General features: G+C 33.3%; 2 protein-coding genes across 4 annotated transcripts; both read left to right on the top strand.

Moving 5' to 3' along the window:
• Positions 1 to 4,535: 4,535 nt before the first annotated feature.
• LOC145137930 (uncharacterized) lies at positions 4,536 to 7,445 on the top strand. 3 transcript variants are annotated; one of them, XM_079072072.1, is made up of 4 exons: positions 4,536 to 4,818; positions 6,001 to 6,423; positions 6,530 to 6,628; positions 7,113 to 7,445. In XM_079072072.1, the coding sequence occupies exons 1-4, from the start codon at positions 4,723 to 4,725 to the stop codon at positions 7,143 to 7,145; spliced, it is 651 nt and encodes a 216-aa protein (XP_078928198.1). In that variant the 5' UTR covers positions 4,536 to 4,722; the 3' UTR covers positions 7,146 to 7,445. The 3 variants fall into 3 exon arrangements, with proteins under 3 accessions (XP_078928198.1, XP_078928196.1, XP_078928197.1); XM_079072070.1 differs by having other exon boundaries at positions 7,102 to 7,445; XM_079072071.1 differs by having other exon boundaries at positions 4,536 to 4,823; positions 7,102 to 7,445.
• A 9,798-nt stretch (positions 7,446 to 17,243) lies between these two features.
• LOC145139710 (putative F-box protein At1g67623) lies at positions 17,244 to 19,710 on the top strand. Its single transcript, XM_079073440.1, has 4 exons — positions 17,244 to 17,383; positions 17,470 to 17,626; positions 17,719 to 17,893; positions 19,706 to 19,710. The coding sequence occupies exons 1-4, from the start codon at positions 17,244 to 17,246 to the stop codon at positions 19,708 to 19,710; spliced, it is 477 nt and encodes a 158-aa protein (XP_078929566.1).
• Positions 19,711 to 19,974: the final 264 nt, after the last annotated feature.

The following is a 19,974-nucleotide window of genomic DNA, read 5'->3' as shown; positions in this document are numbered from 1 at the left end:
AAGATCCAATAACATAAAAAAAATCAGAAGGATGTGCATGATCACGCCTTTTCTTTCCCCCGATCATCTGAAGTACCTGAAACATAAAACTTAATTTGTAAGCTAAAGCTTAGTAAACTCCCCCAAAGTACCACACGCACAACCATACAGACAACAGCATGCATACATGAGTCTTCAGCATGAATGGACCGCCTCGCGGGCCTACAGACTATTTGGACCGCTCTTAGAGCCTTCAGCATGACTGGACCACCTCACCAGGCCTTCAACCTATCTGGACAGCTCTTCAGGCCTTCGGCCTAGCTGGACCGCCTTGCAGGCTTTCATTCTATCTGGACCGCCCTGGGTATCTTGGCCTTTAGCACGAGCTAGTCCGCCTCAACCCAACAAACCATAACATGTCGAGATATACAATAACAATCAATAATCAACAAATACAAGTAGTCCTACAGATCTACCAGCCTAACACATATACAACAATACAGGTAATCATACAGATCTACCAGTCTAATCACATAACTAGTGAACACACTATCAGCAAAACATCACATAGCGAACCAGGTTATCTAATCCAATGAGCTGGCATTGGTGCCGTCGACCCACAAGTACAGTGAGGAAAACTCACCTCTCATCCCGGAAAGATAGTTGAACAGGACACTGCTTTGAATATTAGCTCTACAAGTCACATATGCATCAAATAGTGATCAAACTCAACTACAACTCAAAATAACCAAAATACCCTTAGGTCAAACTTAGTCAAAGTCAAAGAAATCAATCGAGTCAACTCATCTGAGTACGCCCAGCGTACTCAGCTTGTACGCACAACGTACTAGCGTCTTGACCAAAATACAGGCTGTTGATCACGTACGCGCAGCGTACCATAACGTACGCCCAGCGTACGTGCCAGCCAACTTTTCCTTCTATTAAGGGCTTAGTCCCTTAAGCCCTTTCATTTAAAGTCCAGATCTAGTCCTCAAATGACATCCTTAATCATAAAGTTTCCAACTTTATGATCTTGCATCGCTATGAAGTTCCTAATACCAAAACCCTAACTTAATACAAGGTCTAAACCACTAAAGAGCATGCATGGAGGGAAACTAAGGATCAAGATTATATTTTTATGACTCTAAACTCTTCAAAACGTCTGAAAGGACAACTCATATGATTTAGAGTAAACCATACTCATAAACACCAAGCTTATGGGACTAAAATGAACACAGATCCATGTCTAACAAGATCTAAGAAAAACTTCATCAAGATCAGAGCTTTTTACCTCCAAGTGGTGCAAAATGATGATGTGATTCTGGATCCAAAGCGCTTCACTCTTCTAAGATGGTCTCCTCTCTTTCTTCTTCCTTCAAGAATACCATAAAGCACACTTTCAAGCTCAAAAGGCGCAAACAAGGAATTAGGGTTTGCTTGGGACAAAGATGGGGATGGAGGCTGATGAATGAAGGGATCTCAAAGAGTTAAGGATGTTTAAATAGGGTCCAAACCCTAAAAATTAGGGTTTGACCCCGAACCACGTACCCCCAGCGTACTCATGCAGCCCCCACTTTTTATTAAAATGTCATTTGTGACCAATTTGCAAACAATTCTCATACAAATTGTCAAAATGTAAAATACTTGGAAATCGAGATGTTACATGTAGCTTTACTCGCATCTTTGGTATGTTTATGTTTCAAGATTTTCGTTTGACTGTACTATATGTTTTATGATGTTTGAATCAAATGGATGATTATGTTTCTTTTTAACAAAATGATTGTTGGTTGTTTAAATTATATTTCAAAAAGAAAATTTTGGTTAAAAATTTAGGACGCTACACAAACTCAAAGTATCTCACATCATTTTCGGTAACCATCGTGTTAACATTTTTCATTCCAAGCGTTTGTAAATATAAGTTGATATTAGAACCTACAAAGCACATCTTACTAGCCACTGAATGAACGAAATTAGAATAGTTTCACTACTACAAAGAGGCACATAGGACACACCCTATAAGACCCGGTTTTTGAAAAAATCGGCTTCTAATATGCAAAAACCGCGCTTAATGAATAGAAAACTAATAAGACATGGTTTATATTAAGGAACCTGGCTCTATTGTGTATTTAAAAAAACCTGGTTTCTATCACTACAACTGAGGCTTTTAGTAAAAATCAACACAACCCGATTTTTATTACAGAACCGAGTCTTATAAAGGTGAGACACAAATTACGGGAGGATCATAGAACCCGTTTTTCAGCAACCAGGTTTTTTGTAGCTTGCCTTTTGAATCTATTCCCTATCTACAATACCAATGAAAGTTATGAGGAGATCAATTTAAATGTGAAAGCTTCTCAAATATGCAAAAAATAAAAAAAAAACAAATAAAATTATAAATCATATATTAATTTTAAAGCTAACTTTTAAGATTATCACTAAAAACAAATAAGATTATCAGATAAAAAACCTCATTTCGAAGAAAAAAAAAGATAATCATGCTTAACAAATTATGAAACAAAACTTATATTTTATTAAGTTAATCAGATAATGGTAAAATTATTTAGAGGATAATTTATTCCATTACTTCCATGGATTATTTAGTTTATTGATATATATTGTAGTTATTCCACCATTAACCCACACAGAAATTAACCCACAACATACGAGAATATTAGAGGAAGAAGGCAATTATTACTCCAGCATATGAGAAAAAAACCAGAAATTGTTTGGTATGTATCTGTAATACATTTAATTGTTTAGTTTTAATAGTTTTACACTTCATCTGCAATTCCACCACATTAAAGGTGACACATGTTCACACCAATTTTATTGTAGCCGGTAGAAAATCGAGACACACCATAGAAACATGAAGGAGACCGTAAGCTACAACACAAGTATTTTTATTCAACTCATATTGCAGTGTTTTTCAATAGCTTTACATTTTTTACAATTCAACTCAATTAAATAATACCATGTGTTGACACAATTTTTTTTGTTTATGTATGAAGAAAATTGAGAGACCTCACATGAATGGTGGGAAAGTATAAGCTACAATACACTTATTATTCTTCCCTAAGTCTTTGTATGTATCTGTAATCTTATCGTTTGCTTTTATTAGCTTTACCTTGTTTTATGATTTCACTACGTAATGATAAAATATATTCACACAAGTTTACTGTTTATTTGTCATATTACTATATATGTTTATTAGTATATGTAATAAATTATATTATTTATCAATATATACAACTAACACAATTTATATATCACTGCTGTTCAAAAAAAAACACAATTTATATAAACTAGCAAAATTTTGCTAAGGATTTTTTTGTACATCCAGTAAGAGATAGCCACAAGTATTTGCATTCAATTTTAAGAGTATTTGCATTTTAAGATATTTTACTTGTATAATATGTGTTGGTGATATATTTATCACTAGGTGTGAGACACGTGTATTACACGGGTTGATTTAAAAAAAATTAAACATTAAATTAAAGTGTAACATAAAATATTTTTTAATGTACAACTTTAAAATAAGAAGGTAAGAAACGTATTTATTGCAATTTAATATTATATATATGATATTTAATATTTTACATATATAAGTATATGACTTTAATTTTAAAAATTAAAACAAATCAAAAATTGACAAGTGGATAATATTTATTTCAAAAATACCACAAAATTACAAGTGTCAAAACTCATAAGAGAATAACATTTGGCAAAAAAACTTTCATTTATTAAGGAGGATGATTTATTAAGGAGGATGAGGGTATAATTGTAAAGTTAGTAATTTTCTTTTCACAATACCCTTACCTGAAGTAGATCACATGGAATAGAAGGTTCTCAATGATATTAAAGTAACTTGATAATCTATGGTACCATTACTTAGGTGCAACCATGATAAAAAATATAATAATAATAAATAAAAAGATTAAATCGATTTATTTTCATAACGTTAAGCAATTATCAATAAATAACTATCTTATTTTGTTCCCATGTCAATACAACCATACAAGAGTTGAGGATGTTATCCTGTTATATGGTGTCAAGCCTTACGTCGTGAGTATCATCGACTGACACCTCTTGGTAATTCACTACTTCGTCTACTTTGAAAGTGTCAAACTAACTGCCAACAAGTTTTTGTGAAGAGTATTTCGAAAACCCATATGTCGTTATTTAGCAACAGTTTTTTATTAAAAAGTTGTCTCGCAACTCGTAACATATTACAAACTTGATAAAAAATCGCTATTTCTCCCAAAAAGAAAAAAAAAAAAAAAAGTTAAAATATTAGAAGTAATTAACAAATATGGTTATCTTGGTGAATGTCCCTACATTGAGTTTTCTTTTAATTTGGTCATTATATGTTATCGGCCCATAAATAAATTAGTGTGTTACATAATTCAATATAAACATTATTAATCTCGTGAAAAAGGTTACAAGAAACGAAATTAGAGTTGGACAAAAAGGGGAGGGTCCTTTAATGGCTGTCTTTTTGTAGTTCATTCCTATATAAATTAAAGAAGAAGAAGTTACCAAGAATCCAGAGAATAATAATACACTCACAGTCTCTCTGTCCATCTTTTTCTCCTCTCTTACTCTATAATTGTGTTGTGAAGTGTAGTACATTTTACTATTCTTTAGGTATCTTTCTTGCCTTTTGGCTTCTTCTCCATTAACAATCAGGTGGTGTATCGCTAAAGAAAAAGAAGAGGTTTTGACTTTTTGGTAAAAGAGAAGTGTATGCATAGAGTGGCTCGATGTTCCATTATTTCGATAATTTCTCACCTGATGATCAGCACTTTAATGATTTCTGTCACTCACAGACGTCTAATTCGTGTATGGTAATTCCATTTTCACTGGTTTTATTGTTTTAAGCTATCTTTATTGGTGATACTATCAGTCGTTTGACTTTTTGGAAATTATTGTTTGCAATACTTGGTTTTTATATTATGAGTGGTTTTTCTGTCTTAAGTTAGCAATTTAATCTTTATGGTTGAGTCACTCTCAACAAATGTCGACTTTCTTTGTTGGTGTCTTGGTTAAAACGATTATCTTTGTTAAGATGTAAATGATAAATTAATTTTGTTTACTGTTAAGATGTAAAAAAGATATAAGCTAGTTTTGTTTCAAATTAAGTGGCAACTCTTAAATAGTAATCAAGTTCTATAAAGTTTTTTTGTCATTTAGGTAATTCATTTTTATGTCTTTGTCAAGCTTTAATCACTAAACATTTTCTAATATTTGGCTCTAGCTTTAATTTAGTTTTTTATTATGAGTTTTCTGACTTTTAACTAGATATTGATTTGATCAATAATTTTTTGTACGGACGTCTGGTTAATTAGTGGTTAGAAGTTAAATTCATTAAGTTAGTTAATTCTCATAATCAAAGGGTCTTTGGTCTAATGATAAGAAGTGACTCTCATAGATGAGAGGTCTTATAGATGAAAGTATATAGAAGTAGCTTATCTAGTTTGCCATTTTTAAGAAACAAAAAAAATAAAATAATAATAATAATTCTCCCACAATGGCTTTTTTTTGTACGGCATTTGATCACTTTTAATGATACCACTCTCAACTTCCGTTATGATGTATGCTAGAATTATTGAAACGACTAAAAGCCAAAATGTGAATGAGACTGATTAAATTCTTTTATTTTATCTAAATTTCTTAATCAAACTTCTCAAATCGTAGAATCCATGGAGGAACGATCAAACATCTAGCTAATTGTTGATGTGTATTATAGTGATAAATATTGATGTTGTTTGTAGTAATTACACCAGTATCCACATGTATTTTATTTTATTTTCATTGTTAATTTTGTTTCTTAGGAAATGTTTTAAGTGACTAAACAAGTATGGTAACGTTTGCTAGAATAAAAAATCTCATAAACTGAAAACACTTGGTTTAAATAAATTTATACTTAGTTAAACTAATGATGTAACAAAACTGGAAAAAAATTCAATAAAATTTGGTTGATCATATTTTCTATTTCTAGTAAGTTTTGTTTTCTTGTTTTAGATCTCTAGTATATCCGATTATGACTTAGGGTTTAAAGAAGATCTTTTCAAAGCACCTGAACCGATAATAGAACAGCCATTGATAAGCTTGTGTGGAGAAGACATCATTTTTCCAGAAAACAAGTTTACATATCTTCAATCACTTGAAGATGAGGACTTCATGAGCAATCTTTTTGAAGAACATAAAGATATTTTGGCAAAAGAAACATCATCTTCCTCAGAGTTTCTAGATTTCAGAACAGATGATAGCATCACTACGAAAGAAATTTTGTATCCTTTTGGAACATTCACAAAAAGTATAAGCTCTGACAGTTTGATCTCGGTGGATGGGAATCAAATGAGGCCGATTTCCATGAATTTTACTGAAATGGACTTGATGAATTTTCATGGTATGCGAATGGTTTCCAGTGAAGGATACATAAAGGTTTGGTTTTTACTTTGATTTCTTCATTGTGTTTGCATGCGATTCTGAGCTCTTCAAGAAGAAAATGGTTAAATGAGGTCTGTGTATTCTTGTTTTTGGGTTGCAGCCACAGGTTACGAGTGATCAAGTTCAAGAAACTCGCATGCAGAAGCTTTCAAGATACAGGGATAAGAAGACAAAGAGGAATTTTGGCAGAAAAATTAAGGTTATTGTTTTTTAAAGTTTTCATAAGCGGAAGGTTAATGTCAAAAATGGGTAATATATAATGGAGTAGTTGATTTCTACATATTATCATTTGTTTTTTTTTAAAGTATAATAAATAGATAACCAACCAAATTTTTTTATCACAAAATACCATTAAAATAATGATATTTTGTGTCAATAAAAGCTCAGTTACTTAACTTCTAATGTCACTAAAAACCAATGGTGAAAATATTTTATTACTCATAAAATGGCATTAGCGTACACTAAACAAAAATATATACTTTTGAAGGCAAGACACCCGAATCTATTTAAGATCATGGTAAAAATTATTGATAGCCAACAATTGCTTGCTTATAAGGGTCCCACTGTTCTTATATTATATCCACGTGTGATGAGTTATTACCTTATGTGGTTATGTAAAAGTTATGGGAAAAACCATTGTGTCACTAAAATTGTTACTTTATTTCTTATTAGTATGCTTCCAGGAAAGCGTTAGCGGATGGCCAGCCACGGATTAAAGGAAGGTTTGCCAAGACAGAAGAAATGGAATTCTCTAGAAAGTAATCAGAGATTGTTAAAAATCAAAATTTGGCATTTGGAACAAATTGGAATCTTGTAGGTTAATGATCTTTGTTGATCACGGATGTTGATTGTGTTGTTTTTCGTTGGTTTTTTTTATGTCATTTTATCCAATTTTGTGTTGAATATGTCAAGAGCGAAACTGTGAGAGTATGTTTGAAAGATAGTGTTTTGGGATCCGAGTTATGTTTTGTAAGGTAAAACATGAAAGTTTTATGTGGAATGTTTGAGATTTTTTTTTTTTTTTTTGTAATAAGTTGGAAATTAAATCTTATGATCGACTTGCTTAGTTTGGGCTTCTGGACTGGCCCATATCCATCATTATGTTGCTCCATATTTGTTGATAAAATTATGATTTCACCACTTAAAATTATAACATATTAGAGCTAGCAGAAAGAACAATGTTTAGGTATCATTAGATGGCATGATTGGAGCCTTGGAGGGCAATATTTATCTTTTCTATCTTTGTTTAAAATTTGGGTTTTTATGATTTACTATGTACTTACGTAGGTTGGGTTAGGATTTTGTTTATTAAATGTTTAAAATTAGAGTTATTCACAAAAATATTATATTAGGACTTTTCGTATTTACATAATTAATTTTTCGAACTTTAATGAAAATTAAGTAATCTAAGCCATATAAATGAACAATTTGATAACAATAAAAAATATTTTATAAATTTTGTAAAATGATCACTTACTCCGGAATATCGTATTCCGAAGTAGTTAAGTTCATTTCAAAGTTGGGGTGGTTGGTAAGTATCACGTCCGAAATCTGACAATCGTACGTTTTGGACTAACAAAGTGTATTTCAGACTATTTGTTCCGGAATATGAAATTATGGAGTATTTATGTTCATTCTGGAGTTGGTGGTGGTTGGTAGGATTTTGAACTATACTCTGGAATGTACGACCATTTCAGACTGTTGTTCCATAGAGTTAAAAAGGGTATTTGGGTGTTCTTTGTTCATCCACAAGCCACATGTTTTCGTATTCTAAGAGAATGAGTATGTATACGGATTTTTTTCGAGTGACAGTTTCTACCGGAGGGAAATGGCAGCGTATCGAGAGATTTATGCAATCAATCATGTTCCTTCTTATAATGGCCCTATAGATGGGGTGATTTTAGGTATAAAGGTAAAGGTTGTTGATGATGCTTTTCTAGCATTTAATGTTGATGAATCTGCAAATGATGAGACAATACTAATGTTGTTGGTTGATGATGGTAATACAATTCCACATGGAGAGCTAGTTGAACATTTTAAGAGTTTCACTTAATTTGATGGGGATGAAACTGAACCTGAAGATGAGGAAATAAGCCCCTAAAATCCTGAAATCCCCAACACGAAAAGTTTCCTTATTTCTTTTCTGGTATTGAAGAAACATAAACCACTCATTGGGGGATGTTTGAACCTTTACCATTGCCCGAATTAGCTCAACAAAAACGTAAAGGTACCACAGCCCACAATTATACATCTTATGTGAAGAAGTATCAACTCTTCAAAAGAAAAGATGAACTTAAACTTAATTTAGGATTTAAATGTGTTATTGAGGACTCCAAATAAGAGTCAACAAATCTACAAAAGACGGATTTGAAGATTTTTGCTTTGTGGAAAATTGTAAATGGCATTTACGAGCTACAAAAGATAAAGATACTAATATATTTCAAGTGGTTAAACTATCGGATAGACACACTTGCTCAAACACACAGCTCCTTCCCCATCATCGAGAAGCCAATAAAAAGTTATTGGGTCACTTCTTGAATGGCATATTAGCTGATAGTACATGTAATATGTTGCGGGGAAATGGATACAACGAAATTTAAATAACCGCCTTGATGTACATATTTCATACCGACAAGCATGGAGTGCTAAAATGTATACTTTAAATATGTTAAGAGGGACCCCTAAAGAAAGCTTTGCAAGACTTCCTTTATATTTTTACAATTTGGAGAGGAAGAATCCATGGACCGTTACACATATAAAGACAAGTTATGACAACAACTTTGAATACTTTTTTGTGGCTATCGGTTGAGCGGTAATATTTCTTATATAATGAGTTATTTTAATTGTTGTTACATGTTTGTTCGATTTAATGACTAATCTATTTATAATTATTGTGTAGTTTTAAGTGTTTCAAACATGTTTGCGTCCTATTATTATCATTGATGAAGCATATATTAAGGGAAATACTTGGGCACGATGTTCCTAGCAGTAGGCATGGACGGTAATAACCAAATTCTCCCTATTGCATTTGGTGTTGGAAAAACAGAAAGTAGAGATTCGTGGATATGATTTTTAGCAAGACTCAAAGACTGTATTGGGGACATGACCTCTTTGGCTATCATATCCAATAGATTCAACTTAACTGAAATGGCCATTCAAACCATGTTTCCTAACGCATATCACAGACTCTGTTGTCGCCTTTTGTTGATGAATATGAGAACAAAGATCGGTAAACAAGAGAGAACTGAAATTTTGTTTTGGGAGCTGTAAAAGCTTACCGAGATTCTGATTTCAAAGAAAGCTTGGTTATGCTACGTCGTGCCTTATCTGATGACTGACATACATGGATAGACATAATCGGTTACCACAAATGGGCAAGGTCATGTTTCCCTATGGTTCAGTATGATAAGATGACATCAAAAAGCACCGAGTCCATCAATGTATTATCAAAAGATGCACTATATCTACCAATAACAATGTTTATTGACTTTTTCGAGCAACAATGCAATAATGGTGGTGTCAACGACGTAATGCTAAAGGTAATTATTTAAATTATAGTACTTCCATGGTAATTCTACATTAATTTATTGTGCATGACAAGATATATATGTATTTTTTTAGCTCAAAGCAAAAAAGATATTACTGAGTATGATGAGAAGGTTATCAAAAGGAGATTCAACAAATCCTGTGGTTTTCAAGTATACCAGATTGATCCAAGCAGATATGAAGTGATTGGCCAAATGAAAATTTGTATAGTCAGCTTGGAATCTTGTTATTGCACATGTAGGAAATGGTAATTGTCCGGTATATCTTGTTCTCATGCTATGGTGGTATTTAAGGAACTGGGATATCAACACTACAGTCAATGGGTGTCATTGTACTTCTCAATGGAAATATATCAATGAATATATATATATATATATATATATATATATATATATAAAGGTTGTGCTTCATGTGCTAGTTCCAGTTAAATACAAACAATCTGATGAATTCATGGTTGTATTACAACCATTTATGGACAAACGACAAGCCAGACAACGAAAAAACCATAACAGTATCAATCACACAAGCAGAAACTCTGATGCTTAGTTTCCCGAAGATTCATCAAAACTGAATCTTCAAGTAGGACTAAGTCAAGTGTCAAAAGTAAGGGTGAGTCTAAGAGTAGATTTAATGTCAAAACTAGTCAAGAAAAAAAATTTGTCAATAGTATGATATTTATGATCTAAATTACCCGTAGTCATATTTGTACCAAATTATAATATTCTAGAAATTCTTCTTAAGTAAGATAGACTTGTTTTTTCTACATAATGATAAGGAAATTGTTTAAAGCATACACAAAAAACACCATAAATCAAATATCGGGGTAATCTGTAGCATCTATCCATGGCGAACTCTCAATCCACCACAAAACAACACGCTCCTGCGGAGTAGGCTGCAACAGCTCATTGGGGAGATGATAGATGCCATTTTATGCATCTTTTAGGATAGTTTTTATTCTCATTTTGCGTTATATTTTATATCATTTGCATTTCATTAGTTTAAATAATGTTCAACTCATGTCTTTCATCAGAGTTCCCGTATTGTTAGCGTTTTTGTGTCGTTTTTAGATAATTTGAGTAGAGCAATATTTTGGGAGCAGCTGGATGCATATTTGGATCCTAAATTAAGTTAGAACTGAAGAAGGATGCTGAGGAATGACTTGGAATGCATAAAAGGAAGAATCGCGACCGAATCGTGCAGAAAAGCCAAAAATGTGAACGCATTTTTTGACATCTGCGATCGCATTTGTTGATCAATGATTATTAAGGTCGAAAAAGTCATAAGATGGAAAAATCACAAAAAATGTGATCGCATTTCCTTGACTCTACGGTCGCATTTCCATGACGTAACTCAAAAAATGTTGAAAATAACATTGTACTTCATTAACTGATAAATCTTGAGGTTTTGAGAAAAAAATGCGATCGCATTTTTATATCTGCGATCATGGTTTTGGCTAAATTCCTCCGGAAGCTTTTGACATGCATATAAATATAACCTCTCTGATCATATTGAACCCAAGCCGATTCCTGAAGCTCCAGACGATGAAAAAGACAATTTCTGAGACAATTTCTCTCTGATTTCAGCTATTTCTGAAGATCTGAAGACTGTGGATCGTGACTCTCAGTTAGTTTAGTAAGAATTAGTAGTATGATTTCTCTTTTTACTATTCTAGACTCGTTTTTAGCCATGTCTAGCTAAAACCCTAGTTTTCGGTTCTGCAATAGACTAGTACTTTTCATGTGATCAGTTATCAGATTTGGTTTTCATTATGTGCTTCTATCTAGTTGTTTTAGTTTTGAGCTTAATGAATGTTTGATTTTAATTCTTGTTAGTCTGATCACCTAGCTAGGGTTTAATCAATCTAGTTAATTAGTTAATAGAATCTGTAATTGTTGTTGTCAACTGGTAATAAATAACATGTATCAGATTGGTTCTGTGTTGGGATTTAACTCTGATATAAACTGAACTTTCATACCTTTACGCTTTCGAGCTTGTGAGAAGTATTGGGTATTGCTAGGAATTTTACACAGATCTTAATGCAACTTTTCTGATCTTAATTAAGAGCTTGTTTAATTAGACAATAAAAAGTTAGGGTTAACTAAAGAGCTTCTTTTGGTTAATTTAACTAGGTAAAAGAGATTATACTAGAGCTTGTTAGTTTTTCTCAGCACCAGCTTAGACAGAACGCATTTTGAATAACCATATCTAAACGGATTGCATGATTAAGAAAGTCGCAGCAGAGCTGAATTCGTTTTTATTACTGATTTCATTTAGTTAATTTCACTATAATTTTTAGTTTTAGTTTTAAATCAAAAAACCCTTTTTTATAATTTCTGTTTTGACTAGTACGTGACTTACGTAAAGAGGCATTGAGAATTAGGCTATGTCCTTGAGGATTCAACCTACTTCCTTGTGCTACCTATTAGTGCATTCAAGCAGTGAAAATTTCATTTGCTTAAATCGTGTGCGACAGCGGTTTAACACATTGGCGCGATTGTCAGGGACACGGTGCTTCTAATAGTTTGTATACCAAGAACTTTTTATATAGGTACACCTCTAGTTTGTGATATAGAAATTGAAAAGACTACAAGAAAACTGAAGAAAGAAGTAGCAAAGCAAAAACAATCAGTTGGTTTCTTTGGTTCATCATCTTCCTTATCTCTAGTATTCACCACACCACAAGGCAGCCCCTTCACTACAAGAAAAACGCGATTTTGCTACGGAAGGAATCTGTTGCGAAAAGCTGAAATTCCGTTGCAAAAGACGAATAGCGACGGAATTTGCAACGACCTATTTTCGTCCCTAAAAACGTCGTAGCGAGGAATTTGCAATGGAAACGATAATTTCGTCGCAATTGTGACAGCGGAATGAAATCCGTGGTAGATGGTATTCCGTCGTGTATGTCGTAGTAGGTTTCCATCACAAATTTCGTAGTAGTTCTTCCGTCACAAATTCCGTTGTGATGAATTCCTAGCAAAATCCGTGGTGATGAATCCCTAGCAAAATCCGTGGTGATGAATCCCTAGCTAAATCTGTGGTGATGAATCCCTAGCAAATTTCGTGGTGATGAATCCCTAGCTAAATCCGTTTGATGGTCTCCTAGCAAATTCTGTAGTCATGAATCCCTAGAAATTTTAGTGGTGTATATATTATATACCAGATTCAATATGGACCGATGGATAATTGATTTATAAAATTATATCCAAATAATTTTGTAGTAATATATGAAAAACAAAAAAATCATAACCATCATATCATAAAATAACAAAATAATTATTTATTACATTGAAATAAGAAAGTTGCTACTCTAAAATACATAATCTTCAATAAAAATATATCAACCTACTACTCTTGTTGTTTTGTAAAGCCATTAATAAGATCCAATGTCGTTTGAAGTTGTTTTTCAAGATGCCCGACCCTTGCTTTGTTTTCCTCTTGTTGGGCGTTCATCATTTCTTTAAGCTCTTCGTTTTGCTGTTGTTGTTTAGCAACAAGCTCCAACATTTCTTCTATTTCATCATTTTTTTCCGGAATGTAATATACATCCGTTTTACCATTCCTATTGGGAACCGCCTTTGCAAAAGATCCTAATCCATAAAGTCTTCTTTTTTTATCATGACCACCAACAACAGCATAAAATAGCTTGTCCTCCTCAAATTCAACACCTTCAGCTTCCAACTCTTCCCGTTTTTCTGTATAGGCCGCCTACAAAATAAAAATATTATAAGTTAAAAGATATCAAATTTAGGAATGGTATTATGGAGTAGCTACAATATAAAAGTTAATTTAAACTGAAATGAATATTACAAGAATTTGTCTATCTTTTTCATTTGTGAAAGTGACTTCATCATGATTCTTAGTGTGTGTATACAGGAACAATTCACTATGGGGTGGCTCATGTCCTAATTTCCTCTTCTGCATAAATACCATATAAAAAGTCAAATATACAGATAAACATATGCAAACATTGATACGATGTACCATTTAAAAAATTACCAAATCAGAAGCTATCTTCAAATGACATGCGGATCCAGCGTTATGTGTGGGTTTTGCTACTCCATCAGCCACACCGTTACGCCTATTCTTCTTGTTCTGCTCAGATTTTAGCTTGTATTCTTCTGTATTCCATTTTAATTGCCAGGAGTTCCAGACTTCCTGTGGAATATGAGCTGGTGTAAAGCCATGTTTGTTTCTTTTTGGGCTCCTCATGTTGAAGAGATATTGACCATAACTTTGTGCCGCTTTCCTTGCCCAAGCTTGCCTCACCAGCGAGTCTATTGTCTCATCCCAACAACATTTTTTCTACACATTAACAATATAAATATAAGTTGAAGTGTAAATGTTTACCAAACAACAATTTATGACTTATAGTTACCTGAAACTCCTCCCAATATAATTCGCGCATTTCTTTGCTTACTTGTGCCCAAGCGTACCCTTCTGGATCTACTCTTTGTTTAAAGGACTGACTAATAACATGTGCACAAGGGCCTGGTGGCATTAGCCTGCAAGTAATCATGTGATGTGTTTAGTTATGAATTGATATGTTGGTGTAAACCAAAATTTAATACATAAAAAAAGTTGTAATTAAGATTTGAATTGGTAACTCACGTATTTTTCCAAACATGAACATTAAAACGTCCATCTGGTCCACAATCTTCAGAGGAATTCTTTTCACCTTCTACACTTTTCACTACAGATCCATTCATGGGTGGTTGTGTTGGTGATGGGGTAGATTCTGGGATAGGTGTTGTTGATGGGGTATATTATGGGGTAGGTGTTGGGATAGATGTATATGTTGAGGATGTGGTAGTTCCTTTACTTAAGGAGGGTGTGGTAGTTATTGTAGTTGTGGAGGATGGTAGTGTAGATGCAGGTTTTGAGGTTGTGGTAGTAGATATAGGTATTGATGATGTGGAAGTGGGTTTTGGTGTTGAGGATGGTTTAGATAATGTAGGTTCTGAAGTTTTCGTTATTGATGTTCGTGTTGACGATTGTATTGTTCCAGTTTCTGAAGTTTTAAATGTTTTTTCTAAGGAGGGTGTGGATGTTTTAAGTGATGACGAGGAAGTGGTAGTCATGGGTGATGTTAATGATATAGGTTTAGGGGTTTTGTTGGTAGATATTATAGGTGCTTTGGATGTGGTTGTTGGTATTGGCAAGTCGATTTCTTCATCTTGTAATTGTCTGTTTAGGAATTTTGCAGCAGAAATCCTATTGCGTTTCATAACTTGTGGTGCAATGAATTTAGTTGGCTTCACATCGGATGCTCATTTTGCTTTCGAGGTCGACGTCTTTCTGACACAAACAATAAAAATAAATTATATATGAAGGCATTACTTTGCATGCAAACTATTGAATACAATCAAAACCAATTTACATGAAGATGATCAGACAATAAAAAACGATCGATCGATCATCACGACATCGCCAAAGTCAGTGCACAAACATATAACGAACAAAGATTTCGATCAATAAGCCGCCGGAGATGATGATTACAGAAAATGTAAACCCTATTTCTAATCGGTAATTAATTACCCTAATATACAGCATAAACGTGTGTAGGTTGGAGGGAAACGAATTGTGAAATACTTTGAACCTCCGCTAATAAAAAATTCAAATTGTGCTAATTACCGCTAAATATTTAGTAATTCAAATTTATTTAAAGTATCTACATATTGATAGATAGGGTATATACATATAAATAACGTCAAGAAAGAACATAGAGTAACGATGTGTTCATAGTATAATTTTAACTTAAAATTATATACGAGGACTAAAAATTAATAAACTATACATTTTTATGCTTTTCTGTTTAAACCGAAATTTATATACAAAAGACGTACGGGTCATGTCAATATATATGGTAGTGGCTTATTGTGTCCATGGATGACATATGGTTGATTGGTCCACATGGTAATGGCCATTGGTCAACATGGTAGTTGCTTATGGTGTCCATGGTTGACATATGGGCCATTGGTCAACATGGTAGCTGCTTAAGGTGTCCATGTTTGACATATGGATGACATATGGGCCATTGGTCAACATGGTTGTTGCTTATGGTGTCCATGGATGACATATGGATGACATATGGGCCATTGGTCAACATGGTTGTTGCTTATGATGTCCATGGTTGACATACGAATGACATATGGGCCATTGGTCAACATGGTAGTTGCTTATGGTGTCCATGGTTGACATATGGATGACATATGGGCCATTGGTCAACATGGTTGTTGCTTATGGTGTCCATGGTTAACATATGGATGACATATGGGCCATTGGTCAACATCGTTGTTGCTTATGGTGTCCATGGTTGACATATGGGCCATTGGTCAACATGGTAGTTGCTTAAGGTGTCCATGGTTGACATATGGGCCATTGGTCAACATGGTTGTTGCTTATGGTGTCCATGGTTGACATATGGATGACATATGGGCCATTGGTCAACATGGTTGTTGCTTATGGTGTCCATGGTTGACATACGGATGACATATGGGCCATTGGTCAACATGGTAGTTGCTTATGGTGTCCATGGTTGACATATGGATGACATATGGGCCATTGGTCAACATGGTAGTTGCTTAAGGTGTCCATGGTTGACATATGGATGACATATGGGCCATTGGTCAACATGGTAGTTGCTTATGGTGTCCATGGTTGACATATGGATGACATATGGGCCATTGGTCAACATGGTTGTTGGTTATGGTGTTCATGGTTGACATATGGCCCATTGGTCAACATGGTAGTTGCTTATGGTGTCCATGGTTGACATATGGAGGACATATGGGTCATTGGTCAACATATATCATTTGTGCTGGTTGTGTATTAAAATTTAAAATTTTCAAATACTTAATTTTGTAGGAAATATTAATTTTTTAAATAATTTTATTAATAATTTAGGGTCCCCGATTAATCTCTGCTGAGTCTGATTAATCGCTTATCGTCAGTCGACCGCCGAGCTACCGACGAGCGATTTTTACAACCTTGATTAATTAAAATAAAAATTGATTTTTCTTTTAAATATGAGTTTTTACAAAACTACCCTTAATAATTAAATACGAGTCATTGTATATATTAGGATAATTTGGTCATTTTGTAATGGAACATCTTCTAGGCGCCATAATGTTTTCCGACGAAACACGTTGTTTTAGTTCTTCACTCTGAAATTCAGTCACTTTGAAACATCCCCAACTTAAAAATTCCGACAGACAAAAAACCCTAAAATCAATTTTGCAGAATCGTTATCTTAGTGAATGTTTATTATTATGGAAGCCAGTACTTCATCTAAGATTCAATCAAGAAATCAAACGAAATCGCTATCAGACATGTCATTTGAAGTGATGGAGAAAATAATAGTCAACTTGGCAAAAATTTCAGCAGTCAAGGCTTTCAGGATGAAGAGTGTGTAAGTTTTGCCTTTGATCATTCTATTTCACAAGTGTATTTGAGTTGTCTTTACATTATCGAGCGAATATTGTGTTTCGTTTGCAGTTGCAAATTCTTCAACGGGGCAGGAAAAACGGATGAAGTATATAAACATATGGAGTTAGATGGATTACGATTTCGTGTTTGCTCTGACCAGAAACATACAATTGTCAATAAATGCATAGAGATGAGAAACCCAAATATTCTATTCAGGAATGGATTGGTATGTTGTTGTATATATGCATAGTAGTAATAAATATGTTACTTGTTTTGCATAACTTTAACTAGAAATTATGTGTTAAATGTTTTTTTCAGATGAAGTTATTTTTCTTAGAAGCTGAACATGAAGGGAAAACGATGCTTGAAGAAGCATCTGCATTGGGACATTTGGATTCAACATTTGTCCTGGGAATGATGCTGATGGCTGAAGGGAGACATAGGAAGCACGAAGCTTTGGACATGTTGAACAATGCTTACCGCAGAGCAAAAGGTAAGTGGAATCTTAGAGCAACTTGTTCTAAGGTTCATCTCCACTTAAATAAGGAGGGGAGGAAACATGTACACTTCCATGGCTTCCATAGATCTTGTGCATTGCATAAGTCTGTATGTAGTGTGTCAGACGCTTTTGTGAATGGATACAAATGGGTGTTTATGTGTGACATTTGTTTATGGGATGCTTGTTTCGTTAGGTTTTCTAGGGAGTTTGGTATAATTTATGAGTAGTTTGTTGATATGTACTTTCATATTATGACAAGTAATGCTGTGTAGATTCTTTTGGTTTAATATACGAATATATAGTAATTTACTTGATAAGTAATTATTTGATGTTGTTACTTGATTAGTAAATATGTTGTGTTGTTAATAAGGGACTAAAATAGTTAAAGTTTGTAATGATGTTTGAATGATGTTTAAATAATGTTTGAATAATGTATTTTGGACTTTTAATATTAGTGTTTATATTGTATTGTGATTATAGTTGTATGTAGCAAATGTTTGTTCTTTCCTTGTATTAAATACATATAAAATACAATTGTAAAGGCATAAACAAACATGTATTTTATTTTGGACTTGGTAATTTGGTTTAATATCAACTAGTGGAGAACCCATGCTTTGCATAGGGTAAAATTGTAAAGGAATAAACATAGGGACTAAAAGTGGCAACAAAGAAAAAGTATTGTGGCTAAAATCAAAGTAAAAAAAGTTACTATAAACATAGGGACTAAAAGTGGCAACAAAAGAAAACTATTGTGTCTAAAGTCTAAAGTAAATAAGTTTATTGTTAAAATCTTGTTCCACTTTTAATATGTATATTACTACATGAATATATACTAGTAATTTGGTGAAATGTTAATATAAATGTATTACATTATGGATTATGATATATATGTTATTTTTGTCTTTTTCATTTCAACAATCAAAAGTCCAATATTACCTAGCTATAAAAGACTATAATATTTGAATATGTGTTTTGACACAAATACCCTTAGTATTCAAATATTTGGAATGATTTCAGGGGCAATTTGGTCTTTTTACACTCTAAATTGTTAAGGCGCCATCATACCTCTGACGTCACGCCGACGTTCCAGTTCTTCAACCATTCGGAACATCTCAACTTTTCCGGACGATAAATCTACATACAAACACTAAACCCCCAAATCGTCGAAGGATAATCGTTCTCAAAAACGATTTTCTCCGATAATAGAGACTCATGTACTCCTCTCGACCAGATCAGCATAAAGTAAGTTTTTTTCCATACCCTGTTACATTGTCTTTCATAGTTACGCTTAATTTTTAAAAAAAATTGAAATCAACTACTCCAATGTGTATTTTGTAAGTAGAATATCGAATACTAGAAGTCGTCGTTCGTTAGATGATCTCCCACTAGAGCTTTTGAGTCAGATATTTGTAGTATTAGGGTCAAAATCTGCGAAAAACATCGTCTCTGCAAGACTTTGGTAATTCTCAATAAACATCAACTAGTGAATGTATATTTGATGAAATAAAACCTTATTTGTTTGTTATTTACTGTGTATTTAAATTTTTGAAGTTCAAAGAAGATGTATGAAGCAGGGGGTGATCCTCAAGTGTACAGAACAGCATGCATTGACATGTTTGAAGGAATGGGTCCCAAAAATTTGAAAGTTGATTTATTTATACGCACATGTGCATTGCATAATAACATTGAAGCCATGTTCAAACAAGGAATTGTATGTGTAGTTTCAGTAATTATATGTAATCTATACCATTTATTAATATTTAGTGTCATTGATGTTATATATTGATATTGTTATTCTGTCAACAGGATGAGTGCTTTGATTATGGCAATTTTGATTTAGGAATGACTTTGTTGAGACAAGCAGCAGATGAAGATCATCTTGAGGCAATTTATTTGCTTGGAATGATCTACATTTCAAGAGGGCCTCATCAATGTGATGAAGGTATGTATATATGGTATATATGTAAATTAAATTATATATATATAGTTAATTAAGGCATGTTTGTAGTTTGGGGTTAATATTTAGTTGTGTTGTGTTGTATAATATTTACTGTTTTATTGAAAATGGTATATTG

Source organism: Lactuca virosa, chromosome 9 (genome assembly GCF_052849685.1).
Source record: "Lactuca virosa cultivar CGN04683 chromosome 9, Lactuca_virosa_CGN04683_v6, whole genome shotgun sequence".
Classification (NCBI taxonomy): domain Eukaryota; kingdom Viridiplantae; phylum Streptophyta; class Magnoliopsida; order Asterales; family Asteraceae; genus Lactuca; species Lactuca virosa.
Note: the sequence above shows the minus strand (reverse complement) of the source record. Positions and strands in the feature narration are given on the sequence as shown.

What these genes read in the sequence shown, in the direction of transcription:
- LOC145137930 (XM_079072070.1), top strand. Translation starts at nt 4,723, where the DNA reads ATGCATAGAGTGGCTCGATGTTCCATTATTTCGATAATTTCTCACCTG. An exon ending in CTCACAGACGTCTAATTCGT is followed by an intron (nt 4,819 to 6,000) that starts GTATGGTAATTC and finishes TTCTTGTTTTAG; the next exon opens with ATCTCTAGTATATCCGATTA. An exon ending in CCAGTGAAGGATACATAAAG is followed by an intron (nt 6,424 to 6,529) that starts GTTTGGTTTTTA and finishes TTTGGGTTGCAG; the next exon opens with CCACAGGTTACGAGTGATCA.
- LOC145139710 (XM_079073440.1), top strand. Translation starts at nt 17,244, where the DNA reads ATGGAAGCCAGTACTTCATCTAAGATTCAATCAAGAAATCAAACGAAA. An exon ending in GCTTTCAGGATGAAGAGTGT is followed by an intron (nt 17,384 to 17,469) that starts GTAAGTTTTGCC and finishes TTTCGTTTGCAG; the next exon opens with TTGCAAATTCTTCAACGGGG. An exon ending in TTCTATTCAGGAATGGATTG is followed by an intron (nt 17,627 to 17,718) that starts GTATGTTGTTGT and finishes TGTTTTTTTCAG; the next exon opens with ATGAAGTTATTTTTCTTAGA.